This window comes from Solanum tuberosum, unplaced genomic scaffold, assembly GCF_000226075.1.
Source record: "Solanum tuberosum cultivar DM 1-3 516 R44 unplaced genomic scaffold, SolTub_3.0 scf00085, whole genome shotgun sequence".
Taxonomy (NCBI): Eukaryota; Viridiplantae; Streptophyta; class Magnoliopsida; order Solanales; family Solanaceae; genus Solanum; species Solanum tuberosum.
The window spans coordinates 839,764-858,058 of record NW_006239014.1 but is presented as its reverse complement, the minus strand read 5'-3'; the positions used below and the strand labels follow the sequence as shown (position 1 = coordinate 858,058).

Genomic DNA, 18,295 nt, shown 5'->3' with positions numbered 1-18,295 from the left:
AAAAAATCTGAAATCAGTATACAAATTTCATATAATTATTATGCACATTTTTCATACCTATTTCATTCCAAAATTATACCTATTTCATGATATAAGTCGTCACTTTTTCACAGTAGAATCATGCCACTATAATACCAAAATAATACCACTTTTAACTATTAATTGTCATTTATTAGACAAATGGTATACGGAATTCATTCAAATATAATTCTAAAATCGTACCAACATGGTATAACCAATATACCAAATTCAAATAAATTTTATGTAATTTTTTAACCAGAAACATACAAAAAAAAGAAAAGAATGTTCAAACAAAAATCTATACCAATTTCAAACAAATTTTATGTAATTTCAAAAGTGAATATTCATACCAAAAACGCCATAATTAAAATTATTATTCACAAACAAAATCTTAATATTTTTTTTTCCAGAATCACTGTTCATAATTGTTTTGAACGTTTGGTTTGTATTACAATACAAATAAAAAATCGCAAAGAACACTAACCTGAAGGATCACATCTACCACCATGTTTTATTACTACTAATAGGAAAAATACATAAAAACACCCTTGAACTTGGCAGCAAAACTTACTTTAACACTTTAACTTTAAGGATAATTATTTACCCCCCTAATCTTATTACAAGTAATTTAATATCACCCGGATTGCTGACATGGCAAATTTCAAAAATATCAGCGCGTAAATAAAGAAAAAAAATTAAATGGGGCCCTTTTTTTCCATTTCCAGCCAATACAATTTTTTCCCATTTCTTCTTCTTGTTGTTCTTCCTTGCACCCATCACCCCAAACCCAACTCATTTCTTTTCTTTTTAATTATTTCTTCTTCCTCACAGCCTGCACACCCTCTCCTCTCGTTCCTCTATGCATCCTTTATCTCCGATTTTCTCCTTCTTCTAAGTAGTTTATATTTATAATAAACGAGAAAATTTCAAATCAAAATAGCAAATCTTTAAAAAAATTCAACTATGATTTGATTAATAAAGAATTAACAAAGTGTCAGAACCTTAAAAAATAATTAATCATCTAACTTTAAACATTACTTATTCTATACCTGGATATGTATTAGGAAGTTAAACAAGAAAATTAACAATAAATCTAAAAAGTTAAGCACACTGATTTTGCACAAATCTGAAGGCGCCATTGTTGATGTAAGTTGAAGCTTCACTTAGCTAAAAAAAGAGATTAATGGAAGTAATAATAAATCATTACAAAGTAATGAAAATAGAATGAATCGGTCAGAATTTTAGAAGTTAAGAAATTGACCCAAATGAAATAATGAAGAGGATGGGTGAATAGTCGGTCAGAATTTTAGAAGTTAAGAAATTGACTCAAATGAAATAATGAAGAGGATGAGTGAATAGTGAAAATATTTTTATTTTTTTAAATGTAGGGAAATAAAAATAAAGAAAAAGTATTTTTTTCAATTATCCGACGTGTCATCGATGTGGCATAGAGGTGGCGCTTAAGTGGCACGCGTGCATTTCACCCATAAGTATGAAACTTGTATTGTATGTGTAAGGTGCTATTAAATTCACTTGAAATAAGTTTAGGGGGTAAATAATTACCTGTAAAGTTAAGGTGCTAAAGTAAGTTTTGCTGCCAAGTTCAAGGGTGTTTTTATGTATTTTCCCATACTAATAAGAAGTCGTCCAGAAAATAAAGATTATTGAATAAAAACGAATATGAATTAGATGAGAGTGACAAGATTTCTAGAAAAAAATCGAAGAGAGAGAAACGTGGAAGAAAATGGATGAAATAAGAATTTTTAATTAATTTTAACAAATTAGAGTGAAATAAGGAAACTAAATATATTCTTAATTAGTTTGAATTTCCTTAATTTATGCTAATTAGTAATTATCTTCAATCAATTCAAATTTAATTAACACACTTTTTCCCTTTTTTTACCCTTTTTTTTCAGAAACGATTTTTTTTTTTTATTCTTTTTATTTTTTCTAAAACTAAAATTTTTACTAAATTTATTTAAAAAAAGTTTTTTTTTTAAGAAACTGTTACAACCTGAATTTTTTTATTGTTACAACTTGAAAGTTCAATTTTACCGCTATAACTTAAAAATATTAGTCTAATATATGTCATATATGAAATTTTCACTAGTTATTTTTCAATCATAAAGCTAAAAATTGGCTAGCCCACACTACTTCAATGGGCCGTAGCTTAGGTTGATCTGCAAAGTTTGCCGATGGTCCAAAGCCTAAATAGCTTAGCTTGGGATTAATTTGTAGCATGCTTAAAAAATCAGTGTTACAGATTATACATATGATTGGTCAGTATTTAGTGAAATTAACTTATGTTTTGGGTTTCAGATCTCAGTTTAAATTGTATGTACTTAACCATAACAATAACATATTTAGTATCGTTCCATAAGTGAGGTTTAAAATATACACATATTTTAGCTTTATCGGCTATCGCTTACACATTTCGTTATTTCTAAATTACAGTGCTATAACCGTAAAAAAAACTTATAATATATACATCGATTGGGTGTAAGCAATTTTTCACTTATTGGGTAAAAAAAGTTGTATGTATACTATCACCGTGGGAGCAGACCTAGTGCATTAGCTATATATATAAGTATGTTGGAATCAAATAGTTTTGACTCAAATCACGTGCATGTATTAAACAATTCACTGATTAAAAATAAACTACAAACCCAATAAATCAAAGGACCTCTATTGTATAAGATGATATTATCCATATCCATATTACTAGTGTCAGTCTTAACAAGACAGACGACATTTTGAATCATTGTAATTTTGTCATATATATTCATCAATTGTCCAAGCCTGCAAAACTCAATACTCCTATATATAAATAAAATAGGTAAGTTTTCTATTAACAAAGCAATGTTATGTTGCTATTGGTTAAACTATAGTATATATTCATTGATTAGATTAATATTGAATATTCAATCTTCCTAAACTTCATAAATCTCATCACATTTGCTTAATTTCCTAAAGAAATTTCTCTGCTCCCACGTTAAATGGTTCCCTACCAAAACCCAAGCACGTGCGTTTACTCGACTTTATCAAATACTTCCTCCCTTTCAATTTTAAATGACTTTTTTTTAGTAGTAATTAATTAACGATAAAAGCTTAACTGTTCAAAAATATGTTTTTTTAGAGGCAATTAGCACTAAAGCCTATAACGATATTTGATCCATGATAATTAACTAATGTCGGCAAAGACTTTAATACTCTTTGTTAATGTACATATTTATTATCGTTAAAAGTTAGTTTTATTATAGTGTTTTTTTTATACATACTATATTAATATTCAATTTAGAACTATAAGATTTAAAGATTTTTTTTAAATATATTTTTAAACTTTGTGTCAAGTGGGGAATAGGATATTAAGATTATGAACCCAATGGTGAGTGAATGGGGGAAGAGGACCGTTGACCTCTTCTTTGGGATTTCCTCCTCCAATTTTTGGATCCAAAATTCTGCAAGTACTCAAGCATCATGAGGTTAGCTCCACTCTTTATTTTTCAAAATGGTAATTGTACCATTGATTATTTATACAGTTTATATATTTTTTGGAGTGATTATGGACTTTCCTCATGCTGTTTGATCGTTCATTTTTATACTCATTACACTATCTGAGAATATCGATTGCTTGTTGAACACTGTGAATTGCTTGAAAATAGATACTCCGAATTCGGGGATCAAAGGGTTTTCAAATAATGCTAAATAATCATGTCAATTATACAGTCAAGTAATCAACTTGGTTACATTTTCTTTAATGCGGATTTGAACTAACCGTAGCATAAAAACAGATCAGAAGACAAAAAATTTCAATGCAGTTATACATATATGTCATAAACTGACTTGTATAGTTTCTTGTTATATCATTATGCAAGTTGTTGTATGGAAAGATGTAGGCTAATCACTGAATACTGATGGCTTTAATTTTCATATGTAAGGGTTGGTGTCTACTATTAGATGTGAAATTGTGAGAATTGCTACTCCTTTTTTTTTTGTAAAATTGGGGGCAGGGGATGGAGAAATGGAACCCTCATCAACAAGGTGAAAGTTCAGGTAGCTAACCAACTGAGCTACTAAGATTTCCCGTGAGAATTGGTATTTCCTTTAGTTTGAAGGGATTTTCTGCTAAGGAAGAGACTTTCAATTTCTGTGAGTGGAATCCCATAAGTGGGATCTGGGGAATGTAGAGTGTACGCAGACCTTACCAGTACCTCGTAGAGATAAAAAGGTTGTTTCCGAAAGACCTTCGGGTCAAGTGTAGCGAATTCAAGTACAATGGAGTAAGAAAACACTGAGGAAAAAAACATAGCAACTAACAAGGGAAGGAGCGCCTGTGATGTTGTGTCCAGTAGTTTGAAATTCAGACTTTGTAGGTTCATTGCTACTAAATGTTAATTTGTTTTCTGAACTTTCATGTATATCTTGTAGAGTATCATGAGGCATTTATGTTTACTGAGCATGAAAGTTTGTTCTTTTATTAATGTCATATCCATGTAACAAAATTTTGATCATCAAATGATAAGATATTACTTGCGATAAACAATGTTATCCCTCTTAGTTTTAGGTCCTTAAATATACTTAAGAGAAGAATTCTGCATTTATATTTTATTACCTATATGTTCTTCTTATTCGATTTTAAAATGTTTATCGATCCATTACAGAACAAGGAGAGTATTTGGGATTTCTCTTTCCCTGATCATCATCAACATGGCAGCTATAATGGAGCGTGCTGACGAAAATCTCCTACCAGCTGTATACAAAGAAGTCAGTGAAACATTTAAGGCTGGTCCATCTGATCTTGGTTATCTCACATTCATAAGGAATTTCGTCCAGGGGATTGCATCGCCAGTGGCAGGTATTTTAGTTATAAACTATGACCGTCCCACTGTTCTTGCAATCGGTATCCTGTTCTGGTCCCTATCAACTGGTGCAGTCGGCGCTAGTAACTATTTTATGCAGGTTGGATTTTGGAGGGCCGTAAATGGATTTGGACTCGCTATTGTGATACCTGCACTCCAGTCATTTATAGCAGATAGCTATATGGATGAGTCCAGAGGAACTGGATTTGGATTTCTTAGTCTTGTTGGAACTGTCGGTGGGATAGGAGGTGGAGCTATTGCTACTGTTATGGCTGGTTATAAATTCTGGGGCATTCCTGGATGGCGCTTTGCATTCGTCATGATGGCAACTTTCAGTATTTTTATTGCATTTCTTGTCTTTACATTTGTTGTTGATCCAAGAAAAAGAGCCAACATAGAGCATGATAATACGAAAAACAGTAATGACAGGTACGGTGTTGCTTCTTGTAGCTTCATTTCCTTTGCTCTAGTTAAACATCGTTTAACACCTTTCGTGATCCTGTTTTAGGGAGGGCTTGATAGAGAAGGGAAATACCAATTCAATGTCGATTTGGATGGAGTCATGGACAGCAATGAAAGCTGTCATGAAAGTGAAAACGTTTCAGTTCATTGTTTTGCAAGGTTTGGTTGGGTCCTTACCGTGGACAGCCATGGTTTTTTTTACGTTGTGGTTTGAATTAATTGGTGAGTAGCCTGCATTTCATGTTTTGAAGTTCATGACTGTCCATTGAGTCGATTATATAAACGTGAAATGATGATGCAGGTTTTGATCACAACAGTGCAGCAGCACTTGTCAGTCTATTTGCTGCAGGATGTGCGATAGGATCCTTTTTTGGTGGCGTAGTTGCAGATAGAATATCTCACACGTACCCTCATTCAGGGCGTATCATGTGTGCTCAATTTAGTGCTTTTATGGGCATCCCATTCTCATGGTTCCTTCTTCGAATTGTCCCCCAGTCTGTGAGTAGCTACTACACATTTGCTGTGACATTATTCCTGATGGGGCTAACAATCAGCTGGAATTCTACTGCTTCAAATGGTCCCATGTTTGCAGAAGTTGTGCCTTCAAAACACAGGACCATGATTTATGCATTTGATCGCGCCTTTGAGGTCTCGTTTTCCTCTTTTGCAGCTCCAGTTGTAGGAATTCTCGCGGAGAAACTATATGGTTATGATACCAAGTCTGTTGATCCGGTGTTAGGATCTTCCAAAGAGGCCTTAGCATTGTCAAAAGGTCTCTTTTCAATGATGGCCCTGCCTTTTGGCTTGTGTAGCTTATTTTATACACCCTTGTATTGGACATTCAAGCAGGACCGAGAGAATGCAAGAATAGCCAGCATAAAAGAAACAGAGATGATATGACAATCACACTTCTTTACGTTTATTATTTGTTACAGTAGTTAATCAGTTCTTTTTTAGTAGTAGTAGTTGTGCACTAAGCTCTCGCTACATGTAGGATTTGGGGGATGACAGGATCACATTGGATCGTGTATGCAAACCTTATCTTGATTTACTGCCAGAGAATATTTTCGCGGCTTAAACTCGTGACAACAACTTTTATCTTAAAGTCAAGGCTCCCCCTTCTATTTTAAGGATTTCTTAACCATTATAAACGTCTATTTTATTGAGCTGACAACAACTTTATCTTTACGTTATACGTCTATTTTATCGAGCAATGAAACAGATACCAAGAAGATTTTTCTAAAAAGATAACAAAAAATACGCCGCTGCCGGGGATCGAACCCGGGTCACCCGCGTGACAGGCGGGAATACTTACCACTATACTACAACGACATCTTGTTGTTAACAACTCGTAGAGATATCGATTTACATGCAGATTATTATCAAATCAATATCCATAATTTATCCTCACAAGTTAGGGATATCCATGGATAAAAATCGATCCAAAACCATTTTTATTTAGTTTGGTTTAGTTTTACATTTCTAAAAGTTGATAGTAATTGTTTTGGTTTTGTTCAAAAAAATCGAAGAAATAACTGAACTGACAAATTATATATTATTTTAATGAAATTTCTTTTATGCGAAAAATGCATCACTCTAATGAAAAAAATAAATTATGATGCATCTTTTATTTGTGCAACAATATCGTTAGCTTATACATTTTTCAATAAGTTTATGTTGTTAAGTACATTAGATTAGCTAACAAGAATTTAAACATAATTGGTGTTCTGTTACAAGAATTATAAGATCCAAAATGGCACGTACATAATTCATTTCCTTTTAGGTGAATTGCTATCTTTTTTTCTTCTTCTTTTGAATGAATCATTCCTTTTATTTTCGTGTATGATTAATAACCAAATATTTGAATTGAAATCGATAACAACCAAATCAATAAATATATATTATATTCATTTGGCTCGATTTTAATAATTTAAAAATCGATCAAATTGTTTGATTTTGATTTTAATCAATAACCGATCCATCAAACACCCCTATTCACAAGTTGACTTGTAAGTGAGTTTTGAATATGAAACTCTATTGATTTTAAGGATTTAGGTTATACACCAAAATTGATATGTACTTTGTATTATTTTCATTATCCTATTATATGTATGTAATAATGTTTCCACAAATATATGTAAACAAAAAAAGTTCCAAGTGTATGAAGACACGCACGTTTTGGATACAACTATATATACAAATTGATGCATTATATATTGTTTGCATCTCTATGTTAAATAAATAGGATGGAGTGTATAACTGTATATCATATATAGTTCATATACACAACATGCCCGTGATACCTTACCCAACTTTTGTCAGAAAACAAAGTCACTCCCTACAAAAGAAGTTCAATTTATCGTCAACTCATGACTAATATACTGCAAAAGGAAACCAAAAGTAAACATGAAAAAAGTGAAAAAAGATCCCCTATATGACCCCATATCCTTGAGTTGCTTCCTATTCATGATTCCACTTATAATTTTTCTTATCGGAGTAAATATCTTAAAATGTTATTCAATTATAAAAAAAAAAGTTATATAATAAGATCATTCAATTTACTGTTTTTCACTTATAAAATCACTCTTCCTAATTTATCATTAATTTTCGGAAAAGGGCCAAACATACCTCTGTACTATTCGAAAAGGTTTAAAAATACCCCTCATCCATCTATTGGGCTAAAAATACCCCTCAATCAACCTTTTTGGTCCACTATTACCCTTTAAACTAACAACCTTATATGTTTTAAATATTATTATTATTAATTATTACGTGGCGTCTTTTTATTGGATAAATTTTAGTATAAATTATAGGAACCACATATTATAAGTACTAAATAACATCCTATCCCTTCTAGTTTTCTATTTACCAAAAATCCCTTAAAAATGATGTTTGCGGGATACATAGCGTTGTACACGGGATACATTAGGTTTGATACATTCCACATAGCGGGATACATAGCGTTGTGCACGGGATACATAACGTTTGATACATTCCACATAGCCATAGCGTTGTGCACGGGATACATAGCGTTTGATACATTCCACATAGCGGGATACATAGCGTTGTGCACGGGATACATAGCGTTTGATACATTCCACATAGCGGGATACATAGCGTTGTGCACGGGATACATAGGTAAAATAAGGGATTTTTGAAATTTTTGAAATAAGTAGGGATAAATGGATATTAAAGTAAGTAATTATAAAGGAGTGTAGTTAAGTAATTTGTCCTAAATTTTAATTCCAACCCACCAAACTTTTTCCTACCCCCACCTGACCCATATTGATATCCCTTGACCCAAACCCAATTACAAGATCCATTAGAAATAAAAAAAGATTGAATTATCTCTTCTCCCTTAAACCTAATATCCTATTTTTCTTCTTCCCCTTTTCTTATTAAGCGATTTCAAGATCAATTTCATCCAATTTATTTTAGCTTTAAACACATAATCTATTTTATCCCATTTACACGTTTCATTTGATCTTGCTGCTACTGATCCTCAATGCCACTCATTTCTTGGTTCATCTTCTTGTATCAATGTCCCAATCCAACTACCGTATAAATGTGTATGTATGTTGGTGCGTTTTAAAATCTTCAATGTACTGTCCATTTATGTAAAGTTTGGTACTATGTTGATTAATTTAATTTCTAATATGGAATAATTTATTAAAATCTTTTTCTTCTCTTCAATGTACTGTCCATTTTTCTTATCTTCAATGTACTGTCTATATTGATCTTGATAAAGATTGGTAATGTATAAAAATTTATTTTATCTTAATATGGATTTGGGTCAAGGGGTGTCAATATGTGTCGGGTGGAGGTAAAAGAAAGTTTGGTGGATTGGAATTAAACTTTATCCAATAGAAAGACGTCACGTAATAATTAATAATTAATTAAAAATTATAAGACTGTTAGTTTAAAGGGTAATAGTGGACCAAAAAGATTGACTGAGGGATATTTTTAGCCCAATAGGTGGATGAGGGGTATTTTCAAACCTTTTCAAATAGTACAGGAGTATTTTTGGCCCTTTTCCGTTAAATAAATCCACTTTACCCCCTTGACATTTTGAGTTTGGGAAATGATAACCCCTTCGCATTTTGAATAGGACAAGTCCCTTAATCTTTTATCAATGGCTAGAAAAGAATTGAATTATTATATATATTTTTAAAATATAAAAAAACAATCCTTGGATTAAATAATACAATAACGAGATTATTTTCTAATCTCAAAATTTTAGTATTATTAAATAAAAATTACTCACTTATGAGGATGTTAGTGCAGAAATGTGGATGCTAATATGAATGTATGGATATACTAGGAGTAATAAGATTAGAAATGAGGTTATCCAGAGTGATATCCATGATGAACAAGATAAAAGAAGTGAAATTGAGACGATTTGGACATGTAAAGAGGAGATGTGCAGATGTCCATGTGAGGAGGTGCGAGAGGTTGGATATAGTAGGCACGAGGAGAGGTAGAGATAAACCGAAAAAGCATTGGGGAGAGATGACTCGACAGGGCATGACAATTTCATATTAACGAGGACATGACCTTAGATAAGAGGGTGTGGAGGTCACCTATTAGGGTTGAAAGTTAGGTTGTAGTGGAATATTGTCTTTATTTTCAAGGATTTAGGCTGTAGGTGTATGTCGTTACTAGTCGTATTCTTGTAGTTCTTACTTTTGATATCCATCATTATATCTGTTTATTGTATTTCGGTTACTGCACTATTTTGTTATTGTTCTTTTCTTGTAGGCCTTGCACAACTTTTCTTATTAGTTGTTATATTTCCTTCATTGTGTTTATCGAATTTGTTGCACTTGAGCCGAGGGTCTTTCGAGAACAACCTATCTACCTTCATGAGGTAGTGATAAGTCCTCGTACACTCTAACTGGCCTCCCCAAACCTCACTTGTGAAATTTCATTGAGCATGTTGTTATATATACAATATTACTGTAGACCAATAAAAATAAAGAAGTAATTATTCGGGAAGACTACAAAAATCTGGTTCTTAGTCAAAATATTTAATACAAATAAAAGGAATCAAGATAATTTAAAGCTCTATAAAAAAATGTTCATGACAAGATATTAGAATAGACATGCATGTTTTATAGATCCTTGGTAGATATACTAGAATCTAAGAATAGACAAAGGGTGTGATGGAAAGAGAATCTTTCTATCCCCAAGGACATGTTTTTTTTTTATTATTTTTTGAATTTTAGTGTTTATAACATCCATTTATATGGCAAAGAAAAATGTTGTTGTTTCTTGATTTATGCTTCTCTCTCTGCCTTGTTCTTCTCATCCACAAACTCTTCCATGACAAACACCCCCCACCCAATTTCACTTTCTTTCTCTCTCCTTCTTCTTGAATTTCTTCATTTCTTTTTGTGTCTTCTTCTCCTATTTCTTTCATTTCCACCTATATATACACACACATTTATTGTACAATAGTGTCAGAAATGTTTGAATGAGATCCTGAAATCAATGTACACTTGAATGTATAAATAATATATCTTGTCCGTATATACTCTTTTTACACTATTATGTCATTTTTATCTATCGTAGTTAGCAGATAACATGTCTTATTTTAATATTTGTATATATTGTTTAGATGACATGACTATATATAAAACTTATGAACTCTTAATTTTATATCAGCAATGCTCTTTTATTATTTTAATTAATTAAATTGTTTAAATAGAATTTAAACTTATAATTGTGTATATTGATTGATAAACTAGTAAGCTACATGGTAGAATAGATAAAGAGGAAATTTCAAGAATAGCGGTACGTTGAGCCTAATAATCAATCATAGTGGTAGTTTGGTTAATTACCAAACGTAGCAATAGTTCAGTGTACTATTCAATTCGCTTTGTATCAATGTATTAACTGTTTTAAGTATTTGTTCTCTATATATCAGAGTGAATTAGATATAACATATACAAAATGAATTGATACAACTCCAAGTGAACAGATAAAACTAAAACTCTCGTTAATTTTGAAAAAAAAAAACAAAAAAAAACTAAGCATAGAGTTGCTGTAGTTTTCACATAGATAGATAAAACTATTACTATTTCTTAGGATTACTGAGTAATCTTGAATAAGAAAAAACAAAGTACAATAGCTGTAAAGGGGGAGGGGGGGAAAGAGGGTAAAGACAATATGTATTAAGGTGATTTTGGCTTGTGGGGTTGTGCTTTGGTATTTGAAATAAACTTGTCTTGCATTAATTGTTGAGGTTGTACACAACAATAATATGACAATATTCATTAAGAATTTTATGGTATAAGGTAAGTCTTTTTTCCCAATAGTAGGTAGAAAACTTGTTAACCATTCTTAGAAAAATAAATCTAAAGAAATGCACAAATATGAAAAAGGCCAAGGTCCAACACAATTAAATTTGTGCCCACAAAAGCAAGGGATTGGCATGTGCTTTGGTGAATTATAGTGATGGAAAGGACCAATTAATTATGTAGTCCCCCCACCCCCATCCCACCCCACACACCAGTTAATAGGGCATAGTCAATTCAGATAATCTAGTCTTTTAAGTACTATAGTCCCTCATCCATCATGATCCTTGGATCATTTATAAGACATGGTCCAAAGTTAAGAATTATTGACATATGGTTTCCTTTTTCTTTTTGTAATTTATGTCACTCTTTATTCATTTTGAAACATACCAAAATATTTTAAACAATTCTACAATGGGTTGAGATGAATATAATTAAGAAACATGATCAGTAATGATTCATATAGCTAATTTTAATTTATTTGGGATCGAGTCATTATTTTCATAAGTCTTGGCAATTCAAAACAAATTTAAAATTTCGATGTGATGTGATGTATTCTCTTCTAAACTGTTTTTTAACAAATAACTTTTAATATTTTCTTTTGGTTAATAATTATGTCATTCTAATATGCTAAACTTATGAGCAATTAAACTGTGTCACATAAAATGTGACGGAGGAAGTAACTATAGGTTATCAGGTCTTAACAAATGCTAATATGCTAAATTCTCTTTTTACCTTTAATAGAATGATTTGCAGTCACACAAATATCTAAAAAAAAATTGTTTTAGACCACAAGTTTCATTTTTTTTTTGTCACATAAAATAGAAAGGAAGAAGTAATAAATTTCTTACCTCTTGCTCAGATTTTAATTTAGGAGTAGTGACAGGAGAGTGATCTGAGGAAATTTCTTTAATGGATGGAGTAGTCATAGTTGAGGAGTCAGCTGCTTCACTTAGCTTCATAGACATTTCTTCAATTGATGGAGTTGGAGCAGGACTTGGACTACTTGAACTTACATAAGCTGAAATGCTCTGTGTTCCCACATCTCTTGTAATGCTAACTTCTTTCTTCTCTACAATTATATACAAAGTGTAAAAAGACCAAAAAAACAAAATTGTCAGTAGAAATGATGGTTATAGTGTTGAACTTACAACTATGTTTAACTGCTTAAATTTTTAAACGATATGATCACACGTGGTACTATTAGAAAAGAAAGACGTCATGGGTTCAAATCTTACCTATCAAAACGAATTTTTACGTGTTAAGATCATAAAAATAATCAGACTGGCACGTGGGAGGGTGTATTGAAGATATAAGAAAATAAATAAAAATTAGGATATTATAATGATCAAAAACACATTCGAAGTATCATATTTTTGTGAGTTTTTCACCTGAGCTATCAAATGTTCACTTTTCCTACCTGAATTATCATCAACTATTTATCAAAACACACCTCAACTATCAGTTGTTCCTTTTTCCTAGCTGACAATGTTGATAGTTAAGGTATGTTTTGATAAATAGTTGATAAAAGTGAAAACATGATAGTTCAAATAGGAAACTCTCAAAAGTATTTTTGACAATTATAACTTTGAATAACTGCTCAAGTAGTTAAACGTTTTAACCACCATTAATAAAGAAGTGAAAACATAACTCACCTTTGGTTGGGATTTTGATTTCAACTTCTTCATGTGTAGAAAAAGAAGGTTTTTTCACATGGTGCTTTGTTTGGACTTGTGGTGTACTCTGAATCTGAGAAGGATAAATAAGAGGACCTGAAATAGTAATTCTGCTTGATGGTTGTCTAAATGATCTTCCACTTAGTATTTTTGCAGACAAACATTCTAAAGGAACTTCCCCTGACAATGGATTACATATATATTTCTCAGCTTCATTCCATTTCGAATTCAAAGCCAAACCATCTGGTGACATGTATTCCCAACTATATATTGTTTTTGCCTGTAATGCTGCACTTGAAAGAAAAAAAAAACAATACTGCTTTTATACGCAATTCAAGATTTCATTTGTGTTCAAAATCATGGCTCACCTTTGAGGGCAGTGGTAAAAGAATATTTTGATGGATCAATTTCCTCTGTAGTAAAAAAAAATAAAAATGATTAGTACTACTAGTACAATACTGTTTTTATACGCAATTCAAGATTTCGTTTGTGTTCATGATGTTACATACCTCTTAAGGTGTAGCCAGGAGAGGAAGCAGTACTTGAAATTGTTACATTTGATCTAAAAGATTTTGCCTCTTCTCTAAAACTTCTAATATAAGATGCAGAGTACCTTCTTGAATTGGTTTTTTCTCTGTTTAGTTTAGCCTTAAGAGCCCATTCCCTTAAGTTGAACTCTGATTCATCTTGTTTTCTTGATTGTTCCATGTTGGTAATGAACACTTTGATGACACTTCAACTTTTTAAAAAAAAAATTATAATGCCATGTTTAAATGAAATTGGTCAATGAAAAAAAAAAGAACTAAAAATTGGGCCACATGAAATATTTGGTTTATCTGCAAGTAGCAAGATCAGACAGAGCTCTAATCTGATTTTCTTGCTTTTGCATTAAAAAAAAATGCAGGGGACTATGATAAATAATTGTTGTAAGGGTTTGCTTTATATACACTGAAAGTGTAAAGAAACAGTACCTAATTTAGGAGCTGAAGTACTGCTACTATATGTCTACAAACTATACGTGCAGGAGTTTTGGTGGGATGATTACGATTATTTCACCTTAAGAATTAAAAAAATCATATTAGGAGTGTCGCTCACAAAAATGAGTCTTGCAATGTGCCTATCCAGACTTAATCAGAGCCCACTACGGATACTGGACCCGGGTGGGAAGGAAAAGAAAACAGAACATGTAGTTTAGTCCTTATATTTTGGTACAAATAAATAAAAGTACTAGGTAGCCTGGAATTCTATGCTGATTGACCAAAACAATTTGAAGAAGTAATTACAAAGCTCTATATGGGTAAGTGGTAACACCCCAGCTTAAGATAAGAGATCCCACATCGACAAAACATAGGAGTGATATTGGGTATACATGTAAGCGGACCTTACCAACTAGTGATGCGTTTTAAAGTCATGCAGACTAGGCCCAGAACGGACAATAACACTAGATGGGTAGGCTGTTACAGTTACGTCGAGATGATTAGAACTTTCTCTTACACTAAAATCATAGTTCTTCTTGGGAGTGAGTGCACATAAATCAATTAATTATTAGTACTAATAACTTGTTTAGTGTTTAAAGTAGTTAAAGCTTAATAATAATACTAATATAAACAATGAAAATGACATGTTGAAATTGATGTACTCTGGGCAACAATCAGAGTTAATTTTAAAAGAAAATGATTCCTTATTGATTATGAAATTTCATTTATTGGCTACACCAATGAAATAATGACATGTGTTGATGGTCACATTGCCATATTTTTCAAAGAATTGATGAAGGTGTATTCCACATTGTTGTGTTATTTTCAGTCTAGGTTGGAAAGATTATGGTGAAAGAGAAATTAGGGGAATAGTAGGGACAGTTGCATGGAAGAAATCTAATGGTAAGTTAAAATTATAGTATTATTATTTGTATGTAATTCATTCATTCATTCATATGTGGACATACATGAATCCATGTGAAAATGTCAAGATCATTATTATTATCTTAATAAAAATGAGTGGGGGTGTATATATATAAATACTAGCTAGGTAGGTCCCCCTTTTTTTTTTTCTTGTTGATCACTCTCACATTTTGTCTCAATTGTATGCAAAGTAGGTTTCATGGCAGAGGATAGATAGAAAGTATAATTGAGTTGTTTTATGTCCGTTGGGTCATTTGATTGATTCAACCATTTTAATCCTATTAGTTGTGACGGATCGAACGTTGTTTTAAGGGAGCTAAACATAAAAAAAGAGGTGTCTGACTAAAAGTAACTTGTCTTGCCTAAGTAAGGATTGTTTATTTTGACTCGACGGGTGTCACGTGTGACATTGATTCATTGATTATTTTAATTTCTTTTACTAGATATACATTAATATGAATAATAATTAAAATGAAAATAGAAGGTAGAAATATTACAATTAGAGGACAGTGATGTAAACAAAGTTGTGCACTTGACGGGTGGTTTGGCACTTTGATGCTTATGAAAAATTCTGCATACGCTAATGTGCTTGATTGAAATATTCTTTTTTATGATTCCACATGAGAATTGAGAATTGAGTATGAATATAATCTATAAATCCAATTGAACTATCTGACAAACTCTTAAGAAAAAATTACTCCACACCAAATCCTTAACCAATCGATCAATATCTCAACAACAATATGCAAAGGGTTTCAATCATCTAAATCATCGTACGAACATGCAACAAGACTTCAAGCTAGAAATCAAGTCTAGATTTAAATCTTATGAATTCGATATTCTAGTTTTTAAAATTATAAGGTTTTAATCAATAATTTATATATAAACACATTCAAATTAGTTTCGACCAAACCCATAATCAACACTTGTTTCACCCACGCCTTAAACGACACATAACAAAAACTCATAAAATGGGTGTGAAAGCATCTTCGTAAACCAACTCACAAGGTTCATGAAGCTTCTAAGAGTTAATAATGAGTACATAAAGTTATCTACTAATAATTAACAAAGCATGGTTATTTGTATTTAGCTTTTGTATATAACAAAATTAGAAAAAAAGAATCTTAATACTACTCGTGGCTAAAAGCTAAAGTGTACTCCAATTAATTTTTATTAGTTGATTGAGTGTGGCTTTGGCTCATTTGCACACAAAATTCGATACAAGTGGGATTAGTTGAGTATATAGGGCCACAACCATTGAAGCAAAGGTTTGGGCTCTAAAAGAAGAGATGGCAGTCAATTTCATTCCTGACACTAATCAACGTGCATGCATAGTTGATATAGTACTAATATTGTCAAGTGTATACTGTATACCCACTATCTTCCTCTCACTTTTTGAGTACCTACTTTCCACCTCAATATAATTTGACAAGATGCCCCAAGAAACTTTTAACATGCAACTCACACCCTCATCGATGGAGTCTGAATTTTCATAAAAAAAAAGGATACTTCAAAAATATAAAGAAGTAAATATACAAAAAAGTTAAACAGATTCAACATCTTATATAAATGATATAATTTTTCGTCAAATAGGGTTCAGATGAACCCCTTGGACTTACCCCTATGAGACAACAGTAATCGAAATAATAATATCGAAAAAGAAATAACACACAATTTTATGTGAGGATCTTTTAGGAGGAAAAAAAATCATGTTAGTCATCAACTCTTATTAATTCTCGATGAGATGATATAAATGCATTAATTTAGCTGAGTTTATATAGTTCGCAAAAATCCTAATCCTAGAAATTCCTAGGGCGTCCTTAAAGTTATTTTCTAAGTAACTTGCGGACTATCTCTTGCTTAGTCCCACAACACTTGCCATCCCCCGCAATCAGGGCCACATACTTAACCCCCCACCCCACCACCCATAGAATATTTGATGTAAGAAGATGTTAAATCATAAACGTTGTTAGCTATTCTATTTCAATTTATGTGATATCATGTTCAAAAGTCAAATTTCTTAATTTTAATCATAATTAAAATTAAACATAGAATTCTTTAGACATTTAAAAGCGCTAGAATACTACAAGTCACAACGATTAACAATTCAAATTATTTGAGAAGACATATAAAAATGGGATAATTTCAAAAGAAGTACAAACTTATATGCCCCAAAGTTTACATTACAAAATTTTAGCCAAATTAAAACACAGTCTAATATACAATGTTATACATCCCATATACAATAATATACAAAACTCTCATATTTTGTTCTACAAAAATGTTTAACAACTTGATATACAATATAATATTATACAACCCATATATAACATTATACAACGTATAAAAGGCACTATACACTCATATACAATATTATACACTACAAATCGAAAAATTGAACTTGTCTTCTCCCTTGAATCCAAACACCAAATTCATCCAAAAACACCTCAAAAACTACATTAAATCACCCCAAATTTCATATTTAGGCTCATCAATGCATAATCGATCTTTTGTTACAATACTCACTCAAAGCAGAGCTTATTTGTAAAAATTATATTTCTAAATTTTAAAGCTTCAAGCTACAGCAATGTCCACTTATGAAGTTACCGTACAAATTAAAGTGAGAACTTTTTCGAAGTTTTAATTTTATCACATAAAATTAAACAAAAGAAATATGTATATATACAAAGAACACACTATATATTGATCAACTTCATATCTTCTTCTACATATAATATTCCAAATGCCACTTAAGTTGCATAAATACTCGGAACTTGACATAATGGTGAATATTCTTACTTTCACCCTGAGCAGATTCAGAGGCTCTGTTACGAATTTACATAAATCCCCTGTAACTTGTTGTCCAAATTGTATATACGTACTAAGAAATTTGTTAAATATTTAATTATTATAAATCATGTTATTATTAAAATATTTAATTGAGGTCATTGTAGAAATCGATAAACTTCAAATGTTAGATCTTTCTATTTCAATCTATCAATCAACGCCGTCTGTAGTTTCACCACTCTCAATGAGTCATGTTTTATTATTATTATTATTATTATTATTATTAGGAAAAA

The 18,295-nt window shown here is 31.5% G+C and overlaps 2 protein-coding genes and 1 non-coding gene across 3 annotated transcripts; 1 reads left to right on the top strand and 2 right to left on the bottom strand.

The window, feature by feature from the left end:
* The first annotated feature begins 3,377 nt into the window (after window positions 1–3,377).
* On the top strand, window positions 3,378–6,421 carry LOC102581734 (multidrug resistance protein 2-like). Its single transcript, XM_006346867.2, has 4 exons — window positions 3,378–3,503; window positions 4,683–5,309; window positions 5,389–5,564; window positions 5,644–6,421. Exons 1-4 carry the CDS (start codon window positions 3,499–3,501, stop codon window positions 6,240–6,242), a joined length of 1,407 nt encoding a protein of 468 aa, XP_006346929.1. The 5' UTR covers window positions 3,378–3,498; the 3' UTR covers window positions 6,243–6,421.
* A 181-nt stretch (window positions 6,422–6,602) lies between these two features.
* Window positions 6,603–6,674, bottom strand: TRNAD-GUC (transfer RNA aspartic acid (anticodon GUC)). Its single transcript has one exon. It is a non-coding gene; the product is annotated as a tRNA-Asp (tRNA).
* Window positions 6,675–10,388: 3,714 nt separating this feature from the next.
* LOC102581404 (uncharacterized) lies at window positions 10,389–14,412 on the bottom strand. Its single transcript, XM_006346866.2, has 5 exons — window positions 13,824–14,412; window positions 13,683–13,727; window positions 13,294–13,602; window positions 12,490–12,710; window positions 10,389–10,767 (listed from the first exon to the last, which is right to left on the bottom strand). Exons 1-5 carry the CDS (start codon window positions 14,020–14,022, stop codon window positions 10,564–10,566), a joined length of 978 nt encoding a protein of 325 aa, XP_006346928.1. The 5' UTR covers window positions 14,023–14,412; the 3' UTR covers window positions 10,389–10,563.
* Window positions 14,413–18,295: the final 3,883 nt, after the last annotated feature.

Coding starts and splice junctions, on each gene's coding strand:
- LOC102581734 (XM_006346867.2), top strand. Junction 5,310..5,388: donor ACGAAAAACAGTAATGACAG/GTACGGTGTTGC, acceptor ATCCTGTTTTAG/GGAGGGCTTGATAGAGAAGG. Junction 5,565..5,643: donor GTTGTGGTTTGAATTAATTG/GTGAGTAGCCTG, acceptor ATGATGATGCAG/GTTTTGATCACAACAGTGCA.
- LOC102581404 (XM_006346866.2), bottom strand. CDS start 14,022: ATGGAACAATCAAGAAAACAAGATGAATCAGAGTTCAACTTAAGGGAA. Junction 13,603..13,682: donor TTTTACCACTGCCCTCAAAG/GTGAGCCATGAT, acceptor TTTCAAGTGCAG/CATTACAGGCAAAAACAATA. Junction 10,768..12,489: donor AATTAAAATCTGAGCAAGAG/GTAAGAAATTTA, acceptor GTGTATATATAG/GTGGAAATGAAAGAAATAGG.